Source organism: Aptenodytes forsteri, unplaced genomic scaffold, assembly GCF_000699145.1.
Source record: "Aptenodytes forsteri isolate BGI_AS27 unplaced genomic scaffold, ASM69914v1 Scaffold208, whole genome shotgun sequence".
NCBI classification, from domain to species: Eukaryota; Metazoa; Chordata; class Aves; order Sphenisciformes; family Spheniscidae; genus Aptenodytes; species Aptenodytes forsteri.
Window position 1 is genome coordinate 1,998,507 of NW_008794963.1, and position 18,832 is coordinate 2,017,338.

At 43.9% G+C, this 18,832-nt stretch overlaps 1 protein-coding gene across 1 annotated transcript; it reads right to left on the minus strand.

Moving 5' to 3' along the window:
* Positions 1-5,852: 5,852 nt before the first annotated feature.
* Positions 5,853-14,808, minus strand: GEM (GTP binding protein overexpressed in skeletal muscle). Its single transcript, XM_009275465.2, has 5 exons — positions 14,702-14,808; positions 12,618-12,960; positions 9,385-9,461; positions 8,704-8,902; positions 5,853-7,073 (listed from the first exon to the last, which is right to left on the minus strand). Exons 2-5 carry the CDS (start codon positions 12,949-12,951, stop codon positions 6,790-6,792), a joined length of 894 nt encoding a protein of 297 aa, XP_009273740.1. The 5' UTR covers positions 12,952-12,960; positions 14,702-14,808; the 3' UTR covers positions 5,853-6,789.
* Between the last annotated feature and the right edge of the window lie 4,024 nt (positions 14,809-18,832).

Sequence of the window (18,832 nt, forward strand, 5' to 3'; positions counted from 1 at the left end):
CCGTAGGTGATATCCCTAAACAGCATCTCCTATTGCCACTTTGCCTTCCCCTCCCAGAGACAGCACAGGGCTGGAAGCACCACTGGTCCAAAGTAGTAGGATATTTCTTCTCACAGGGTCCTTAAATTCCTTTTTGATAATTCTCCAGGAGCAGTCTGAAGTCCATAAACCAAGGAATATCAATTTGTTTTGCCAAAAATATCAGAGGATGGATTTCTGTATGTGTATGTACAGCACTTATCTGGGATGTGAGGGGGGCATATTTATTCCATCACCTCTCTGACCCCCAGGCTTATTTACTGCAAGCTCTTTCTACACTTTCTCTCTACAGCCTAAGGGGTACCTGGAACACGGACAGGAGCCTGGCATGGTCCTGCCAAGGTGCTTTTGCATTTATTGATGGATTGTGTCAATACAGCTGCACTGGGCAGCTCCATTCCCAGGGCTTCATCAGCTGGGCACAACATCCCAGCCACAGCACAGATGCCAGGGGAACTTCTCCAGTGGAAGCCCACGTGCCAAAGGATTTTAGGCATATCCTGGTGGGGCTGGGTGGCTCCCAAGTACAACTGCTGGCAAAAATCCTGCCATGGGTGCTAAGGGAGCATCCCAGCCCCAGTGGCTTACTTATGAATGAAGCAAGTTGAGGAGGAGCACATGCAGCCATCCATGCCACAAGATTGCATCAAGGGAAGGAGGAAAATCTTAAAGCACAGAAGACTGAAAATATAGCTAAAAAGCAACTAAAATGATTGTATGGTGGCAGAGCTTGAGAACATCCTACTAGGCATCACTCAGTGATTCAACAGTATTTAGAGAGGAAATACATCCTGAGCAACTTCAGAGCAAAGCTGTGAATTGGAGAAACACACACACACACTAATGAAAGCCACAAGTAGACTCAGAAATAGAATCCTGGCCGTGTAAAAATTATTGAGGTCCGTTCTGAGTTCAGTGGAAGTTAAACCATTAAGCAATTCAGTGAAACCCACCCAGAGTCATAGGAGAATGGGTGCAAAACTCAGCAGAGCTGGAGGTCCTTCCTCCAGAGGGGCAGTCGCTGTGCTCCCCCTCGCCCCTGCACGGGAGCACTGCCTGCCCACTGCCCCCTGCCCCCGGCTCCCCCGCTGCTCACCTTCCCTCAGGTGGGCAGTGTCAGGTCCGGTGGGGGATGTGGCATCCTGGGGCTGGCCATACCCACCAAGAGAGCAGTGCAAGTGGGGAAGAAACGCTAGTCCCTGTATGCAGTATGTACAGATGCAGCAGTTGAAGTCAGACATCGTTCAGTGTATCCATGTGATAGTCTGAATTTTCTCATTGAAAATTCCCACCTCCCTTTCTCCTGTTGGCCCAAAGAGCAATCAGAGTTCAGCTCCAGGCAATCCGTGTCTAACTGGAGGCTTTTGAGTACGCACACACAGAGTCTCTGCTTAGAAATGACTGCCACTTAGAAAATAATTTGATTTAAAAATTATTCAGGCATAAGTTTCAAAACTTGGAGGAAGTGTGTTACACTAATCATTTTCCTAGCAAATTATTAACCAGGTGATGAGACAGTGCTGGTGCTGTAAAGCAAGCCACACAGGACTAATGTGCTCTCACGTGGGCGCATTGTCCTTGCTGTCTGACAGCAGGGAACAAGTTGCAGCAAAATTACCAAAATCACAAGTAATTAGTACACTCAATTTCAGTGTCTCTAGGCAGAAAGCCACTACTTTAATGATCTTACCTATATGATCACAGAGGACAAATGCAGATATATTGCAGGCTGCTGTGTGAGGTGGTCACTGAGAGAGGAGGTCCTGCTCACCGCAATGTCTGCAGGAGATTTCTGGGGTGAGAGCACCACAAAGAGGGGGCAGGTGGGGGGGTTGTCAGGCTGCACACTAACATCATATATCCTCTGTTTGTGGCAGATGCTGGGATTCACCCTATTTCCTGCAGCCATCCCTACCCGACGTCAGGTCCCTACACCTGCAGGTCACTGACCCATGGTCCCTTCTGGAAGCAACGGCAGGAGCAAGGCTTCGCCACAGCCTTTCCGGAGCATAGTGAAGAGCATAGCATGGTGCTCCCTTTTTTAACTGGAGGGGGCTACATTTAGAGACCTAGAGGTCACTGTATAAATCTCCCACAGAGTCTACCACATTTAAAAGTGCTGGTGGAGTATGACCAGTAATGTGACATTTAGCATAATTTTAAGACAGGATGCCACGTGTTTCTTGGGTGCTACCACATGCTTAGCATTGCATGGGTCCTACAAGTGGACAAGCACCAAAGAAACTACGTTTTGTCCTGTCCTGTCAGTCCTGTGCTACCCCACTGAACCAGAACTGACAGGGACTGCAGGCAAGGTGGACAGTTCTCATTAAATATTATTTTGTGCATCTGGAAGCCACATCTGTTAAACACCGGGGGTGTGCTGAACACCACCACACCCGCAGCATTTGCCCTCCTAACTGAGCAACAGTCTCTAGTGAGTCCAGAAAAGAGAGTCAAAGGAGGACCAGCCCCACAGCTCTCACCGGCTTTTATCTCCTGCGCTTGTGGGTCAGACACAGGAATGATTTATGCAACACATTCGGTCTTCAGAGGCGTTGCAAGGAATGAGTTAAAGGGTTCACTTTTGGAGATTCAAGAATTTATTAGTCCAGGGATCTTTCCAGTAAAACACCATTAGTACTCCTTAGCACCTTGTCTCTTCTCTGGGTGCCACAGCTTTCTCTAAAAAGCCTTCCCAGAGACAAAGACGAGCTGTAGCTGATTGTAGAGGCAATACTGCACAGAAATCAACCGCTTCCTTCCTCTGCTGCAGCCCTCTGTTGATCACATTACCATCACCAGGACTGCTGCTGTCAGGAACCCTTTCTCCCATTTATATCTGCGCTCCAAAGAGCCCAAGAGAGAGAACTCTGGTCTTTAAAGCTTTCCAGGGGGTTGATGTTGAAAGGTTTGTATATGTGAGTGTTAAATCCACAGTGCACCCATTGATTTTATTGAAAATGTCTTTCTTTTACTTGACTAAATTTTATCAATAATTCTTCCAAATCCAAAAGCACATAGCACCCTGCAAATCCACGTAGTGCCATAACAATGAATAATTCCTTAGTGTAGTTTTGTCCCAAAGCATAAGTAAACCTTTCTTCTTGCAGTTAATCTGTCGTGATTAAATTAGTTAGAGCTGGACATGCCCCCTAGTTCCTCTTGCTGATCTGATCTATCTTCCTAAAAAGAGCTTTTTATAACAGCTATTACACTATAATTGGCATTTTGTGTGTTCTTAGACTTTTTTTTTTTTTTTTTGTATTATTTTTTTTTTATTTTTGGGAAGGGAGCCATTTTTAGCTTTTTATAACAGCTATTACACTATAATTGGCATTTTGTGTGTTCTTAGACTTTTTTTTTTTTTTGCTGTATTATTTTATTTTATTTGGACTCTGTGAGTTTTGCCATTTTGGCCTTGGTGTGCTCATTGCTGTGACTCACGTATTCCACAGTTACTGCCAGATCTCTGGGGCCGACATTGTAATTATCGCATTAGGATCTGTCATTGTAGTCCTGACTTAATAAATAGCCAGAGCAGTGATTAGAATCACCGATTGATCTGTTCCACGGTTTTGGACACTCACATCTGAGATGAACAGAGGGATTGTGGATATTAAGGGTTTGAAATGTCAGCATTCCAGATTAAATTAGTATTAATTAGTCATTCCAGGTACACTAGCTGTTATATAAGCATTTCTGCATTTAGGAATCTGGTGATGATCAGCTAAAACCCTGACTCAGATTAATTTCATAGGCTGCAGAAGAAAGCCCTGGCCCTTCCTCTGTGCCCACAGCTCGCTGGAGCCATGCAGATCACAGCACATGACCGGGGTGGCTTCCAGGTGAAACTCACAGTGCCCTTCAGGAGTGCAGCTCAGGTATTGCAGTCCCAGGTGGGCATTTGGTCCACGGGACCAGGTTAGACCCGGTCCAAAGCAAGAAAAGCCCTGAAAGGTGCAGAGTGTGGATCCTCAGCACCAGCTCTCTCACTCCACATCCAGAGGTCGGACAGTAACACACCCCAACAGTGTCTGAACAAACTGAAGCAACAGCTCCACAGAGGGGATGCTGTTGCTGGTGGTTCTTCACCCCACAGCTTCTTCCATGCTCTCCCTGAAAACTCAGGGCAAGCCAGGAGCCTGCAGGGTGGACCAAGAGGGCCAGCGGGAGGTTGACTGGGATGTGCAAGGTGGAGGTAGCTCTTTCAATTGTTGTTATTCAGGGGGACCAGCAGCAGCCCCAGAAGATAGACTCGCAGTGACGTCTGTTCCCCGTGGCCACGAGAAAAACGTGGTGATACAGCATGCTGTGCATGACCACCACACGGCTCTTTGTGGCAGCTTGTGGCAGCTCTTGGGAATGGGTCTACCCCATTGTTTTTTTCTTTAAAAAATCATATGTTTTAGAAATAAATTTTGTTATCCTGGGAAGGAGTGGAAGGAGATGAGTGAGGGCATGAAACTTACTAGGTAACTCCAAATTTTTATGATACCATCTATGCATCCAGTGATGCTGTGAACATGGATGGCTTTTACCACTAAAGGCTATATGATCAACATGAACATTTTATATTTCTTCAAAACCTGCTTAGTTTAGATTCATTGGGTCCATAGCTTGACAGATACAGAACAGGCTAAGGAAATATGCTGGTTGTGTTCAGCTATACTTTCAGTTCTTGAAAATAATCTTAAAAATTTGTTTAATTTGTGTGATTTTGTTTCCATTCTTGAATGGGGAAGAGGTTCTGAGAGTTTAAAAGTTCTGAAAACTGGTATGGGAGTGAGTATCATTCTCTAGACTGCTCTGGGTCGACCTTAAGTTGCATGCTGACAATTCAAAAGCATTTATTCAAACTCCAGTGACAGGGATCTTGTCTATGCTCTATTCAAAATGTTGTTTTCTGTTCTTGCCAACAGTATATTCTAGATCAGGAATTCCCTTCCAGGGAAATCTGAATACCGCACAAGTGTAGAGTCATCCTGCAACGTAATATTTCACCCCTAGAGAACTGCTAAAAGTCATCCCCTCAGCAGAGGCAATTTTGGGCAAACACTCAGCAAGCTCACTCCTTTCCAGAGTGTTTGGTGCACGAAAGCTGCGCGGCCCAAGATGGGGAACCCAATTCTCACCTTATTAGTGTCACATATTGTTGCTTTCATCATCAAGGAAGATGAGCTGCCAGGCTGGAAATTTGGCTTTTCTGAGCCATCTGTCAGCAAAATGTAATGACTGTACCTCTACCTTGAACTCTGCAGTGTGCCCACAAAACCCAGCATAGTCAGGAGTAAAATAACAAAGTTATGCCCAACAGTAATTGAGGATTAGGGCACACCATGCCAGCTACCTGTTTTCTGCCCCTGAATGTAGCATTTCACTTCTTTTCATCTCCAAAATTGGGGTAACAGTACTCATCCACATTTCTAAAGTGTTTTCAGGCTTAGGTCCAAATACCTTTGAGAATGATTTATCTCTGTCACCAAGCATTTCACTTCTTTTCATCTCCAAAATTAGGGTAACAGTACTCATCCACATTTCTAAAGTGTTTTCAGGCTTAGGTCCAAATACCTTTTTTAAGAATGATTTATCTCTGTCACCACAACCACATTTGCACGAGGGATACTGTGCACTCATAGCTTTGGGGCTGCAGGTAATTCTTGCTTTGTGATCCTAGGTTGCTAAGTAGCCTGTGTTCAGAGATGTAAGGAATCCTTGCAGTACTTGTCATGTAGCAATCTTGCCCAGCATTCAAAATATTTTCTCAATTTGAAAAAATTCTTAGGGATTTCCCACTGAGGCTCAAAGCCAGTCATATATTTTATTTATTTTATTACAAGGCATTTAAGAAGAAACTTGCATATCTGAAAAAAGATATTAGATAGAAAACAGTAATAAAATTAACGTTATTCTTTTAAGAAACTTGGTAATAAATACATTTCCCCTCAACATTAAAATGCTTGTTATTTTGCACAACAATAAATACAGCATAGCTCTGGCATAGAGAAAGACAAAGGTTGGATACAAGAAGTCCACGTGGTTTCTTAAAAAAGCTCAGGTGATTTATAAAGGTTTGGCATCCTGCACTTGATGCACTTTGATACAACTTGCACTTTATTTTTAATTTTACTATGATTTTTAAACAGTCCCATAATATGAAAATGAGAGGAAAAATTGTTTGGTTATAGGATTTTCCCTTTAAATATTTTCAAAGTAAGAGATGTGTAAACTCATTAAAACCAATCCTTGAAATAAAAAAAAAAAAAGTGTCTTGGTGGCTATTCTACAAAAATGCAGATTTTTCAGCTGTGGTGCTCAAGCCTGACCAGCCAACTGGCAAAGGACCAATCCCCAGTCAGTTCATCAATTCTTTACACAGTTTTAAAAAAAGAAATAATAACAAGGAGAAAGAGTAAAGATTGTAGTATTCACTTCCCAAGTCACGACAGTTCAAAGTTCTTACACTATTATCCGAAGGTGAGAGGAGAAACAACAGGTATAATCCAGAACACTTCTTAGCATAACTTTGGGTCACTCTGGTCTATACTTTTCTTTTAAAACTACCAACAAAAAAAGAAAGAGATATTTCCATGCACTGTGCTGTTCTTATGCCAGCACGTATCATCACAATCACAACTGTGAACCTAAGTCACTTTGATACCCCAATCTAATATAGATTGATTGATTGTCCCATGACATAGTTAGATAATGTCCACAAAATGCCACAAGCTGTGGCAGAGTTCAGCATTCTTAAAGTACCGATAGGTCATGGCAAGACTTGGACTTGAGTTTGAAGGCCATGTTCTTGTTGTTCTTGGCAACTATTTTGCCCCAAAACCGCCTGGCTTTCTTGGGGATGCTCTCTCTCCGTTTCTGGTATGCCAGACGCTTCTCATTCTTTTCCTTGCTGTCCCTGCGGAGCCGGACTTGCCGCACGATGCCTTCAAACAGCTCTTTCACGTTGTGCTGCACAGCTGCCGAGGTCTCAATGAACTTGCAGTCAAACACGACAGCGCAGGCTCGTCCCTCTGCAAAATTGCAAGGTGGATATGTCACAAGGCATCACAAGCAGGGGGGAGGCAAAGCGGCTGCAGGCTGCCACGTGCGGGGAGCCAGTGCCACTGGGGGAATTCCTCAAGCCTAATAAAGGCACAGATAAGTCTTTAATCACCTGATGCTGCCTGCTAGCCCATGATTCATCCGCTCTGTGTCACACTCTCTGCCCAGCAGGAAAAGCCCAGTCCCTGCCGTCAGCTGTGAAGGGAGCTGGGGCTGGCGACACTGAAGGCTGAGAGGTCAGCCATGACTCAAAACTACCTGGTCATCTTACGTGCAGACTCCCTCAAGTCGCATTAAAGGGTGATGACAGCACCCTCCATGCGCACAGCACAGCTCTTGTCCCATAGGAGGCAGAGCCCAGCCTCCTCCGTGGGTCATGGGTGTAAACCAGGGCCTTAGAACAGTAGCAACTTTGGTGTGAACAGACACACGTACAAAACCCTTAAAGGCAGCACTATGCTATGGCTTTAGAGGTACATCTGAAATCATAGTTCTTATCCTTAATTACATGAACCTAAGCTAATCTTGACACCTGTCTTTCACACACAAGCCAATTTATTCTGTCTTCTGGCTTGCCATGAACTCATCACCAGGATGACTAAAATTATATAAATGCACCTTTCAAAAGATTTTTCAAGTGGGACAGAGAGGAACGAGAAAGCAAACAGGCATCCCTGGGGTCCTGATGTTCTCCTCAGTTCAAACTCTTCACTTGGGGCAACTGTGACAGGGGCCAGAGAAACTGTGCACATCCTCAATGGAAAAAAACAGTGTAGATAACTGGGAGATAGGAGAGCAGAACAGTTGCAGAGAGAAGAAAATGCCGAGCAGAGGAACCCATGTTTCTGATGGGCCAAGATGAGACCACCTAATGCATTGCTGTGTGTTATATTGTGTCACCTAAGAAGCCTCAAGGAAGACTCTCCAAGAAGCGATTTTACTGACTGCAGACCTTGAGAGCCAGCAGCAGCTTTCCTAGCAGTCTCGCTATTCCTATTTATGGGCTTAGGGCTCCCTGGGCTTTGGGAGAGTAGTACAGGTTGGTTATTCTTTTGTATGCAGCAGAGGGAGGGCTGGTTTAGCATCCCAAAACAAGGCAGCAAGGAGACCTCTCCTGAAAGGCTGCACAGTCCCTGCCCAGACTAGCAAAACCAAGGGTGAGAGGGAATTTTAATTCATCAGGGAACTGGTTACAGGAAGAGATAATGTTTGGCAGCAGAATAAAGGGGGCTAAACTCGTTATGCATAAACATGTATTGGAAATCCAAAGGGTATCCAGATACCAGAGAAAACACATGCTGCAGTGGTCTTATACTAGGAGCTGGAAGGGAAGAAATTCAAGCTGCTTTTATGATGGTACTTAATAAATTTACAAAAGGGATTATCTGAATGTAAGAGCATTACCAGGGGAGGCTTAAGGACCTGGCAGACCCCTCCCAGTCCTCTGCCCTCTGTTCCAGTCCTCTGCTGTTTTATTGCTCTTTTATTGCCCACTCCTGATCACAGTGTACTCCCTCAGCTAGAGCTCTGCATTTCATTCAGAAGCTACTAGACGACTCTTAACGTTTATGTCGTTTTTATCCTCATATTTTTCCTTCCCTGCCACTGAAACTTCGCGGCACCTGACAAGGTCACTTTTGTTGCCAACCAAAATAATGGGGATGTCTTCTTTCTGGCGTGCCCTGCGGAGCTGTATTCTGAGTTCAGAGGCCTTCTCAAAACTCGCCCGGTCTGTGATGGAGTAGACAATCAAGTATGCATCTCCCACTTGCATGCAGTGGTCTCGAATCCATTCTCCCTCACGCTGTTCAAATGAAACAGTCAGACATCGTTATGGCCAGAACAGATTTTACTCAGAAAGTATAACATTAGAGAATACAAATACATTCCTGCTGTAACTGTTATGGGTACGGTTTGAATCACGGTTATACTAAAAGTAATTCCAATGCGGTGATGGTATGAATACTTCACTACAAAGGAGGGCAAAACTTGCCCCAGATAATTCATTGTGCTGGCTTTAGACTGGAATGAACATGGTCTGGAAAATGGCTTGAATGTTTTGTTTTATCATTAAAAAAATAAAGAAGGCTTGCGCTTCTCAGGCTCACACTGCACAGCCGTTATGCATGCTTGGCTTGGTGCAGGGGTGGGGTTAATCCTATATTTTCCCTGATGCTGAAGTATGGAAAACACCTACTTTCTTTCCCAAATGATACCTACTTTTGATATTAGCACTCACTCATATGCACTTTTCTTTTGGCATTTGACTAGAACAAATAAAAGTACCTTATTATCCCACATGTCGAGCAGTATAATGGTTGCACTTTCCCCGTCCACCATCAGGGTTCTTTCATACGTGTCTTCTGGAAAGAAAAGCAGAAATGTTGGGAATATATTATTTTGTGGCATCATGTACATTACAAAATCCAAGTAGTTAAATAGGTATAATTTGTTCACAGTTCAAGTTATTGAGCCAAATTTTATGTTGGCTTACATTCAGTTCTTTCCTCATTTCCATCAGCACTGAACCTGCCCTCTGTTCATTACTGGTTGTCTTACTTTCCATGATATATGAAGGAGGCAGAAAGATCAGGAAATGAAATGTTCATTATTTTGGCTGATATTCCCTTTATCTTATGTGGGAGAGAGAAAATAGAACCAGTGGAAGAAATAACCAAAAAGGCTGAACATTTGCCCCATGGGAGCAGCAGAGTCCAGCAAGGCTGAGTAATGGAAAATATTTGCTTTCGCTTTAGCAGGGACAGTTTACGGGTGAACAGTCACTGCTGCTGAGAGCAATACAGCTAACGGCCTACCAAGCAATGAGGACAGGGTTTTGTGAGACCAGAGCTAGTCTAGGTCTAGCTAGTTTTGTGAGTTTTAGAGAGGCTGAGACTTCTGTTGCGTTCTAGTTCTCTCCCATTTCAAGGTTTCCCACATTACCTTTGATGTCAAAAAGCAAAGGAATCAACAAACCACAGAAGTTCAGTTATTTTGTACTGAGGCCACAAAAATTCATACCTAGATTATAAATGCCACGTGACAAAGTTCTGCTTAGATCTGGGGGAGCCAGATCTTCCCACTCATAATTTCGATCAACCCTTGCTGTGAAATCTCAGTTTAGCTTCTGCTTCAAATACTAATCTTCTTTCTTTCCACAAACCTGGAGACATTTGCATGAGCAATATGGGGTTTGGACCCATCTCTAGTCTTGTGTGGCTAGTCAATGAAAAATGCCAGGCTTTGGGCTTCTGACCAAACCACCCCTCTCATTGCAGTGTTTAAGGGGTCTGTCCCAACCACGCTTGTAGATAGGACTGTGTCTTAACCCTTGCCTCATAAAACTTCTGCTGGGCATTAATGGAGTGCACTTTCCCCTAAATTGTAATCAGAGCCTTTTCCTCGAAGCCAGGAATCTACATCCATGTAAAAGAATGAGCCAAAAATATTACACATTTTAAATAAAATCAAAAGGACCCCAGACTTGACACAGCTTAAAATGGAGAGATTAAAAACACAAAGCTAATCAAGAGGAGCAGTTTCCCTTGCAGGCCCAATAGCATGACACTTCTGTTCGTGAGTTAGATTGATCTTACAGTCGGTTGCAAAGCCAGTCCATGAAAGCAGCTGTATTCCCTCTGTGAGTTGGCTACCCTGAAAACATCCCCTCTTGTAATATTTTCCAGTTTGCAAGTTAAAGTTTGGAGAATAGTTTCTTCAATTGATCAAGCATCTGTGTGGGAACAAGCTCCATATACACCAGAGGACAACATCCAGAGGACTCCTTCTCCACTCTGTTACACGTGGAGAGGCTACAAATACGTAATCACACTCCTTGAAAATAATACACCCAAATGGTCATATTCAGCACTGATTTGCACCTTGGTCAATCCTAAGGGACTTCTGTAGGACATGAAACACACTGAAAGCGAGCAATTAGTTCATCTCATGCTTATTTCGAAGCTGACACTAAAAAAGGAGAGAAATACAACAATAGAAAGTTTCTGATACCTCAGAAGAGCTGTCCTTGGCTACACTCCAAGCAATATTGCTGGGAGTGTGAAGGAAAGAGGAAACCATACAGCTTCTCACGGAGGAGAAAGAAACTGTCTGACAAGGGTATGCAAAGCAAATCAGCTGCCTTTTCTGACTGCTTACCCAAGGGTCCTACTCTAGTTCACTGGTGTAGCAGTAGGAAACCTTCTATCAGAGATACTCCAGGCTGGGGAGCTGGTGGGTTTACAGGAAAAGTTGGTGGTAGAAGCTGAAGGCAAAGCACACCTGAATAACTCATTCAGAGCGAGTGCCCAGTGAGGAACTTCAGATCCCCAAAGGCACAAAGATCTGTGCCCCCAGTCTGTGAGAGCAAGCAAGGAAAATGTGGGTCCAACCTTCTTGATGCTGGCCTGTATTAAATCCTGGGTAAAACCTCTCCTAACCGGAGAGGTGAAGACACAAAAAGCTGTCCTGCCTGTGCTTCACTGAGGACTGGAAGAGAAGCCCAGAAACTCTCTGTGCCAGCACTGGCACCATCGCACCGAGGGAGTACAGGCAGGAGAGGGAAGGGATACAGGAGAGACAGGGAGAGTCCTGCATACTGACAAGCAAAACCAGCCAGCAACTGCATGTCCTCCAAAGGTGACAGCGTCTGCCTCCTTAGAGCCAGGGCAAATTTCTGTTGCAGCACAACCCTTCCACATCAACATCTCACACACAATATAGCTCAGGGCTTAGTGCCACAGCTTCACCTTCTGCATGATCTGATCTTTGGGATTAAAGAACATTTCACAAGCCTAACTAAAGCAGAGGAGAGTAGCGAGGGGGAAGCGTCAAAGAAAGTCCTACAGCTTGTGCCTTTTTCCCCCATTTGGGCAACGGGAATTTTCCTACACTGACTGATGAAGGACCTTTGTCTGTTTTTCCCCTGGGGGAACCCGTGCTGGGCAAGTAACATGAAACAAGGAGGAGATATATTTTACTCAAACTCCATACAGCCTACGCTGAGGTAATGTGTTTATACAGAAAGGCTGACTTCTAATGGCAAATATTTTGGAGGTGATTGAAGGACTCAGATTACTATTTCTAAGCATTTCATTCTCGTAGACCATGAGGACCTTCAGTTGTTTCATCTCCCCCACAGAAAGCTGGAGTCAGCCCCATGGAGCCAGTGGTGACACAAATGTTGGACCAGCATGAAAGCTGAACCAGCCTCTTGTGTAGCATCATCACAGGCAGGAATGAGGCAGTTTCCAGCAGGTATTTTGAAATGAAACAACATGGGAATCTGAATTGTTCTCTTTCAGAGGCTTTTGATCATTGTTAGTAAGTATCTTACTCATCTTATTTTGCTTTCTTGTTTTCTTAAGACAGATGCATGTGTTGAATCAGTTTTGATGATCAGATCCAAATGTTTGTTACCTCAATTTTTGATTAAATGGCCTCTCCAATTTTCTGTGCCAATTACTACTGGCAGTGCTGATTGCAAGCAAACACAAACACCCCAGGGCATAACGACTTACCTCCTAGCACCTCACAGTCGCTGTCGATGCTGTCATGCACCCCCGCAAAGATGTTGGCTAGCGAGGACTTGCCTACGCTTTGCTCCCCGATCAGCACCACCCGGTAGCAATTGCTGCCAGACTCAGAGGAGATGACGGAGTCAGACGACTCCGAGGACCAGCTCCTTCTGTAGTATTCATCGGGACTGATGGTGTATCGCTTCTGTGGGTTGTACTCGTTGGAGTCTTTCTGGACCAGCAGATTCCTTCCATCAGCAGGGATGCTCCATCGCTGCTGCTGCTGCTGCAAGCTGCTGTTGTGGGTGCGACGCATGGTAACATTGTTGAGGGTCATTTTTTACCCCTAGTGAGAAATAGGGAAATCACAAGCGTTACCCACAAAACATTTAGAAACGCATTAACACCTCTTATTAACTTCAAGGCAGCATGTCCTGCTCTTCTATAGGGATCTAGTATATAACAAAAAAAAATGAGACTTTCTGCACTCTTTCGTAGTTGCTGGTACACAAAAAATATTTCTATTTAGTGAGTCAGAGGTTTTATCCTAGGGATGATACCACCCTCACATGCAAAATCCTATCTTTGTTTAGCCCTTACAAGCTCACAGCTGTGCTAGGTGCAGCCCAGCCCTGGAGAGAGTGAGGCATTGCTGTGTCCCAGGAGGAGAAGGAAGGGGCAGCGTTCACCAGAGCTGCCCTACATGGGAGCTGCATCCCTGCTGAGAGGCAGCCTACAGTACAGGCAGCACCTACAGGTACTGCTGCCCATCCTTTGTGCTTAACTGGGGGCAAACAGAGGCACCAGTCCCAGTTGCCTCCAATTCCCAGTGCAGCTGAGCGTACAGCACCTTTCACATTGTCTCAGTTAAGAGCTGAAACTTTTGGGAAAGCAATAAGGCATCACTCGCTGCACCCTTAGACAATCCCGATAAAACAAAAGAGCCATGTAAGCAAATCTTGCTATGATGGGGCGGATTTGGGTTTTGTCTATAGCCGGGTGAACAAAGAATGACTCTGCTTCAGGCAGCGGCTTTTTGGCTGGTAAAAGGGAGGACACAGTCAAGTCCAACAGCTTTTCTGAGGAGGTACAGGTTCTAGCTGCTACAGGAGGTAGCGCTGGGAGAAAAAGCTCATAAATTTACAGATATTAAATCAACAACTTCTTTTACTGCACAATCGGCTAGATGGGTTAGCTCTTCTTATCTAAGCATGGCTCTTAATTACATTTTGCTCAGCAACCTCTATTTTGCCTTGCTTGGAGGCAGAGGACAGTGATGTCATTCTCACGGGCCAACAGCTACCATTTTTAGGAAAGTTACTTTGATGCATTCCAGTTCCCAAAGTGACAGTTATTTAGACATTTTGCTTTTTGCCATATATCTGATGTTTCTCGGCCCTCTTCTCCATATTAGTAAATAGGGTAACTGTCTGTAAAATGCACCCCACCACTTTCAAACCTGAATAATAGGTGGTGAACAAAAAAAATACAGAATCACATCAAAACAACACATACAAATCGTTATTCCTTTTCACACAAAACTGCTTGAAAACTTCTTAGAATAAATGCACAGCAGGACATAGAACAAATACACAGAAAAAACACACTCTATCTGAACTTATTGCCGCATACGCAATATTTTCTCTGTGATGTGCAGTACTTAGTGGCAAAATGAGATTGTTTGCCTAGTCCTAGTCACAGTAACTTTGTCAGCAAGAAATACATCTAACTAGAAATCACGGACCAAGCAAAGACTGCTTCACAAACAAAATGAAATATTTACTGCAGTCGAATTTTAAAATGTGTTTTTTCGTTGCTGATGAGAAAAGCCAGCTCTGATTCAGTCAAACAACAGAGCCTAACTCACAACTTGCAATAAACAGTCACACGCTAAACAGTCGCAAACATGAACATTTTAGGATTTCTCCCCTAACAAATTATCATCCTTCATTAAACAAAGCCAAACAAGTCCCTATCACACATTGCGTTCCAAGTTCAAACTGGTTTTGATACCCCACACTGCATTTAGCTGTCTGGGTCTCTAGCATCGACAGTAAAAGACTGCGTCTGAACCAGTGCTGCCTTACTTCTGCCAGGTCCCTCCAGGCAGCCAGCTCCTTTGCTCGCGCTGCCCTTCTCTCTCGGTGGGCTGTGGTACGCTGAGCTGCTCAGCCGAAGTAAATCCTCTCCTGCTTTGGGGCTGCCTCTTTAATTCTTTCTCAGCAAACCTGGTTTATATTAAGCCCATCTGATCAGAGACAGGGCTTTTCCGTGACGTGGTTGGTCTTTCCATACAACAGCCAGCCCCCAGCTGGGAGGAAGCAGACATGCAGGAGAGCAAAAACTTGCAAACAACCTCAAAAGACTTACTCAAAATCATATGATTGTCTTAATAGTGCCAGTAAAATAAACACATTTGGTTCTCACATGATGAAAACAGGAAAGTGGAAAAAACCAAAATAATACATGCTATTTCACCTCACTCAGTTTTTCATTCAAATGTTATCAAAATTAATGATGTTTAAAAAATGACATAAGTTTCATTAATGCATAAAATGCTGTAAATGTATTATGTTCTCTGTCTGCAAAATGCAGTTAACCCCCTGCTGGACAAAACATTTCTTTGGAATAAAATATCTGAATGTTATTTTGGAATTATCCTAAAAATAGGAATATTATTCTGTTTTTTAAAAAAATTACAATCTAATATATACAATCCTATTTTTCTCTGTCAGCCTCCAAGTGACTGCACGCAGTTTCCTGAACTGCATAATCAGCTCTCACTTCTGCCGCAACCCTTTACTAACAGGGGCTTGAAAAAACATCCAACTACAAACTCAGTGTTACTCCAGCTGGATGGTGGCAAAGATGCGTCAGAACACACAAAGTCTGCACAAAGTCGGAGTAGCACAGTGCTGATTCCGTCCGCCGTTCATTAGGAAAGATGAATATATAGTGTACATGCCACAAACCCAGGGTCTGCTCCTTAAATTTTTATAATCTCATAACTCATTGGCAGAAGAAATTTTGCCAGAAGGAAAAAAAATCCAAACCTGTAATGTGCACCACCGGCTGACACTTCTAACAACATATGCAAAATACTTCTTGATCAACAGATAAAGAGTAATAAACTTTCACAGAACTACTCAGTAGTGGTACCACAAGTTATATAAAAGCATATGGAAAGTCTATAGTCAGCCTTCAATTATCCAGATTCTGGATTAACGATGACAAGCTCAAAATCAAGCTCCTAGAGCTTTCCTTTATATTTATAATCTCCTAGTTACTCTATCAGCCCCTGAAACCAACAGATGACCAATTCTTATCCCACATGTAGGAAGTCTGAACAACTTCGCTGCTGAGCAGGGGCAAGAATTTATTTTTCCATGTGCCCATCCTTCTCAGTTATGGGAGAGCAAGCCTTTAACTGACAACATACCTTTATTAAAGGGAGTAGTGATATGCAGAAAAGAATATCTATTGCTATGATTACAGCCTAGCACTTATTTCACATTCCTCCACTGTAAAATTGATTGTTTTTCCCCTGAAAAACCAGACCTTTATGAAATTCTTCAGTTGAAATCTGCTTGCTTTTTTCCCCCTTTGGCTTTATTGCATTCCTGTGTCTTTCGTGAGGATTTTCAGGGCCCTCCTGAGCCCACTCTCAAGTTTAAAGAGCCAAGAGCATTTCCCAAAGTCATATGCTCTCATCAATTTACATGGAAATTGTTCAGATCTACTGAGGGGAGAATTGGACAAAAATATGTCCTGATTTTCCTCCACCTGCGTTTCACTGCTTGGCAGCAGCTGAACTGGCCCCAAGTCCTGCATCTCCACCTCACCTGTCCCTTACGCAGCAGGCTCCGAGGCTCTGCTGCCGTGCAATAATCCCAAAGAGCACAAAGTGGCGTGTCCCTCTGCATAGGATGTACAGAGCGGCTGTTAATACTCACTGCACAAAGTGCAACAACATCTTTGTTGGAGAAGGTTTATGGCATGGCCAGTGGTTTGCAAGAAAACTTTTGCTGTCAGCGTACCCAGCGCCACTTCTGAAGTTGCTCATTTTTTTGAAGCATGCTGGAAATCATGTAGGTGAGTGGGTGGCTGGAGTACTGTGCTCTGCACCTTGAGTTCACCTCGCTCACTTTAAGTTGTCTGTAATTTGTCACCAAGAGTGAAAAAACAAAACCTGTCCACTGCAGGACTGGAAAGATTTATGGTCAGATTGATCTCAGCAGAACTGTAGGCTCTAACATCTCACCCAAATGTTTAACTTATATCATAGTAGAAAGCTCAGATAGCAGAAATAAACCAAAGTTAGAAAAGCCTTTATGTTTATTTATGGTTAGTGTTAGATCAGGAATTGCTAGACATCATCTTCCATATCCTCTTCATAAACTTCAAGGCAGACGAAGAAAACACAGCTCTTCAACCACACAATACACCTCTTCTATAAAGCCATCCATAAGGGTCGCCCCAACCATGGCATGAAGCGTTTGCACTTGGGAAACTTGCACATGTGTTTTCCTTTGTACTGCCTCTTCTGAGCCTATTCTGGTTTTCCAACCGGGCAATTAACTCTCCAGATCCCGTTCCGTACCACTGTCTGCCTCCACGTGATTAAAAGCTCTTGTTCCTCAGGGAATGCTATCAGCACACATGAATTTCAATCACTATATCTGTGGGGAAAACTTTTCCTTACTTTTTTAAGTAAGCTGGGGAGGGGTGCAGCATTTTCAGCCTCTGGTACTTACTTACAAGGGAAAACAACAGGTCAATTAATGAAACATATGAACTGAGCCCTTCTCAATAGGGCTGACTGTAGGCTTGGATTTCCAAATACAATCCCATAGACTGATGGAGGCTGATGCAGTCCTGGACTGCTCAGCCCTGTTGCATTCTTCACTGGGCAACACTGCTGCAACTCAAACTGCCTGAGACACAAGCACAAGACAAGAAAAACCATAAGGCTAGGTGCTGTCATAACACACGAGTGCTCAGTTGTTACTGTCTGGTGCAATATTAAAACTCAGAGTGATTGCTTTTCACCCATCTCATCCATTCTCTGCTTCAATAATCACATCTTAAAGGAATGCTCCTTGCAGCCAGGATGAAGTAAACATCACTGAGTAACAGCTCTGCAATCCTTCTCCAGCCAATTACAATTAGACCAGGTGATGCCCAGAGCAATTAGGCATAGATTTTCCATTGGATATGAAACAGCAGTGCTTTTTAGCTGACACTTAATTAGCCATTTTGTATTTATGTATATGAAGGCAAAAGTAGTTCCTCAAATCAGCTTCTGGCATGCGGGTCGTGTTGAGAGGACCTGAATCAACTTGGAGGGGGAGGGAAATGCAAAGGGGAAAAAGCTCAAAAAAAGCAGGAAAAACAAAATCCAGATTTATTTTAATAGAAACTGAATGCAGAGTGTCTGAAAGAGCACTTTCCCCGTATACATTTAGTAGAAGAGTACGTCTTCATTTTTCCCCTCAGAGGACCTAACTTAGTAGACTGTGTTCCCAACATTTAGTTGCCTGTAAAGGCAATGAATGAAGTCTGCCACCTTCCTTTCCTCCACACCACTGTGGCACTTCACATTTTGCTCTGCTTCTCACACCCGTCAGTGCTGGCTGGCCCTTGGCAGTTCTCAGCCCCACCAACAGCATCAGCTATGGACAGAAATGGTTTTGGGTCTAGGCACGATGCCGGGCTGGATAGTGCCGGGCACACCAGGAGTACCCGCAGTTACTGTAAGCTTTAGGGGAGCTGCTCCAGTGTCACCATCCATTCCTGCACCGCAGCAGGCCACAGGCAGCTCGGTGAGCAAGTGTAGAACAAAAAGCAAAAATATGTGTGCAATGAAGCAGCATTAGGCTTAGGTCCCATAGCAATGGGACCGTTAGCTTATTTACATCGACTCATGCCCACAACTTTGCCTTTGCCTTTCCTGCTTCACATCCAATGACCAGGTGTTGTGGTTTAACCCGGCAGGTAGCTAAACTCCACACAGCCATTCGCTCGCTCCCCCCCACCCCAGTGGGATGGGGGAGAGAATCACAGAGAAAAAAGAAGTAAAATTCATGGGTTGAGATAAAGACAGTTTAATAGGACAGAAAAGGGAGGGAAAATAATAATAATGATAAAAGAATATACAAAATAAGTGACGCACAATGCAATTGCTCACCACCTGCCGACCGATGCCCAGCCAGTTCCCG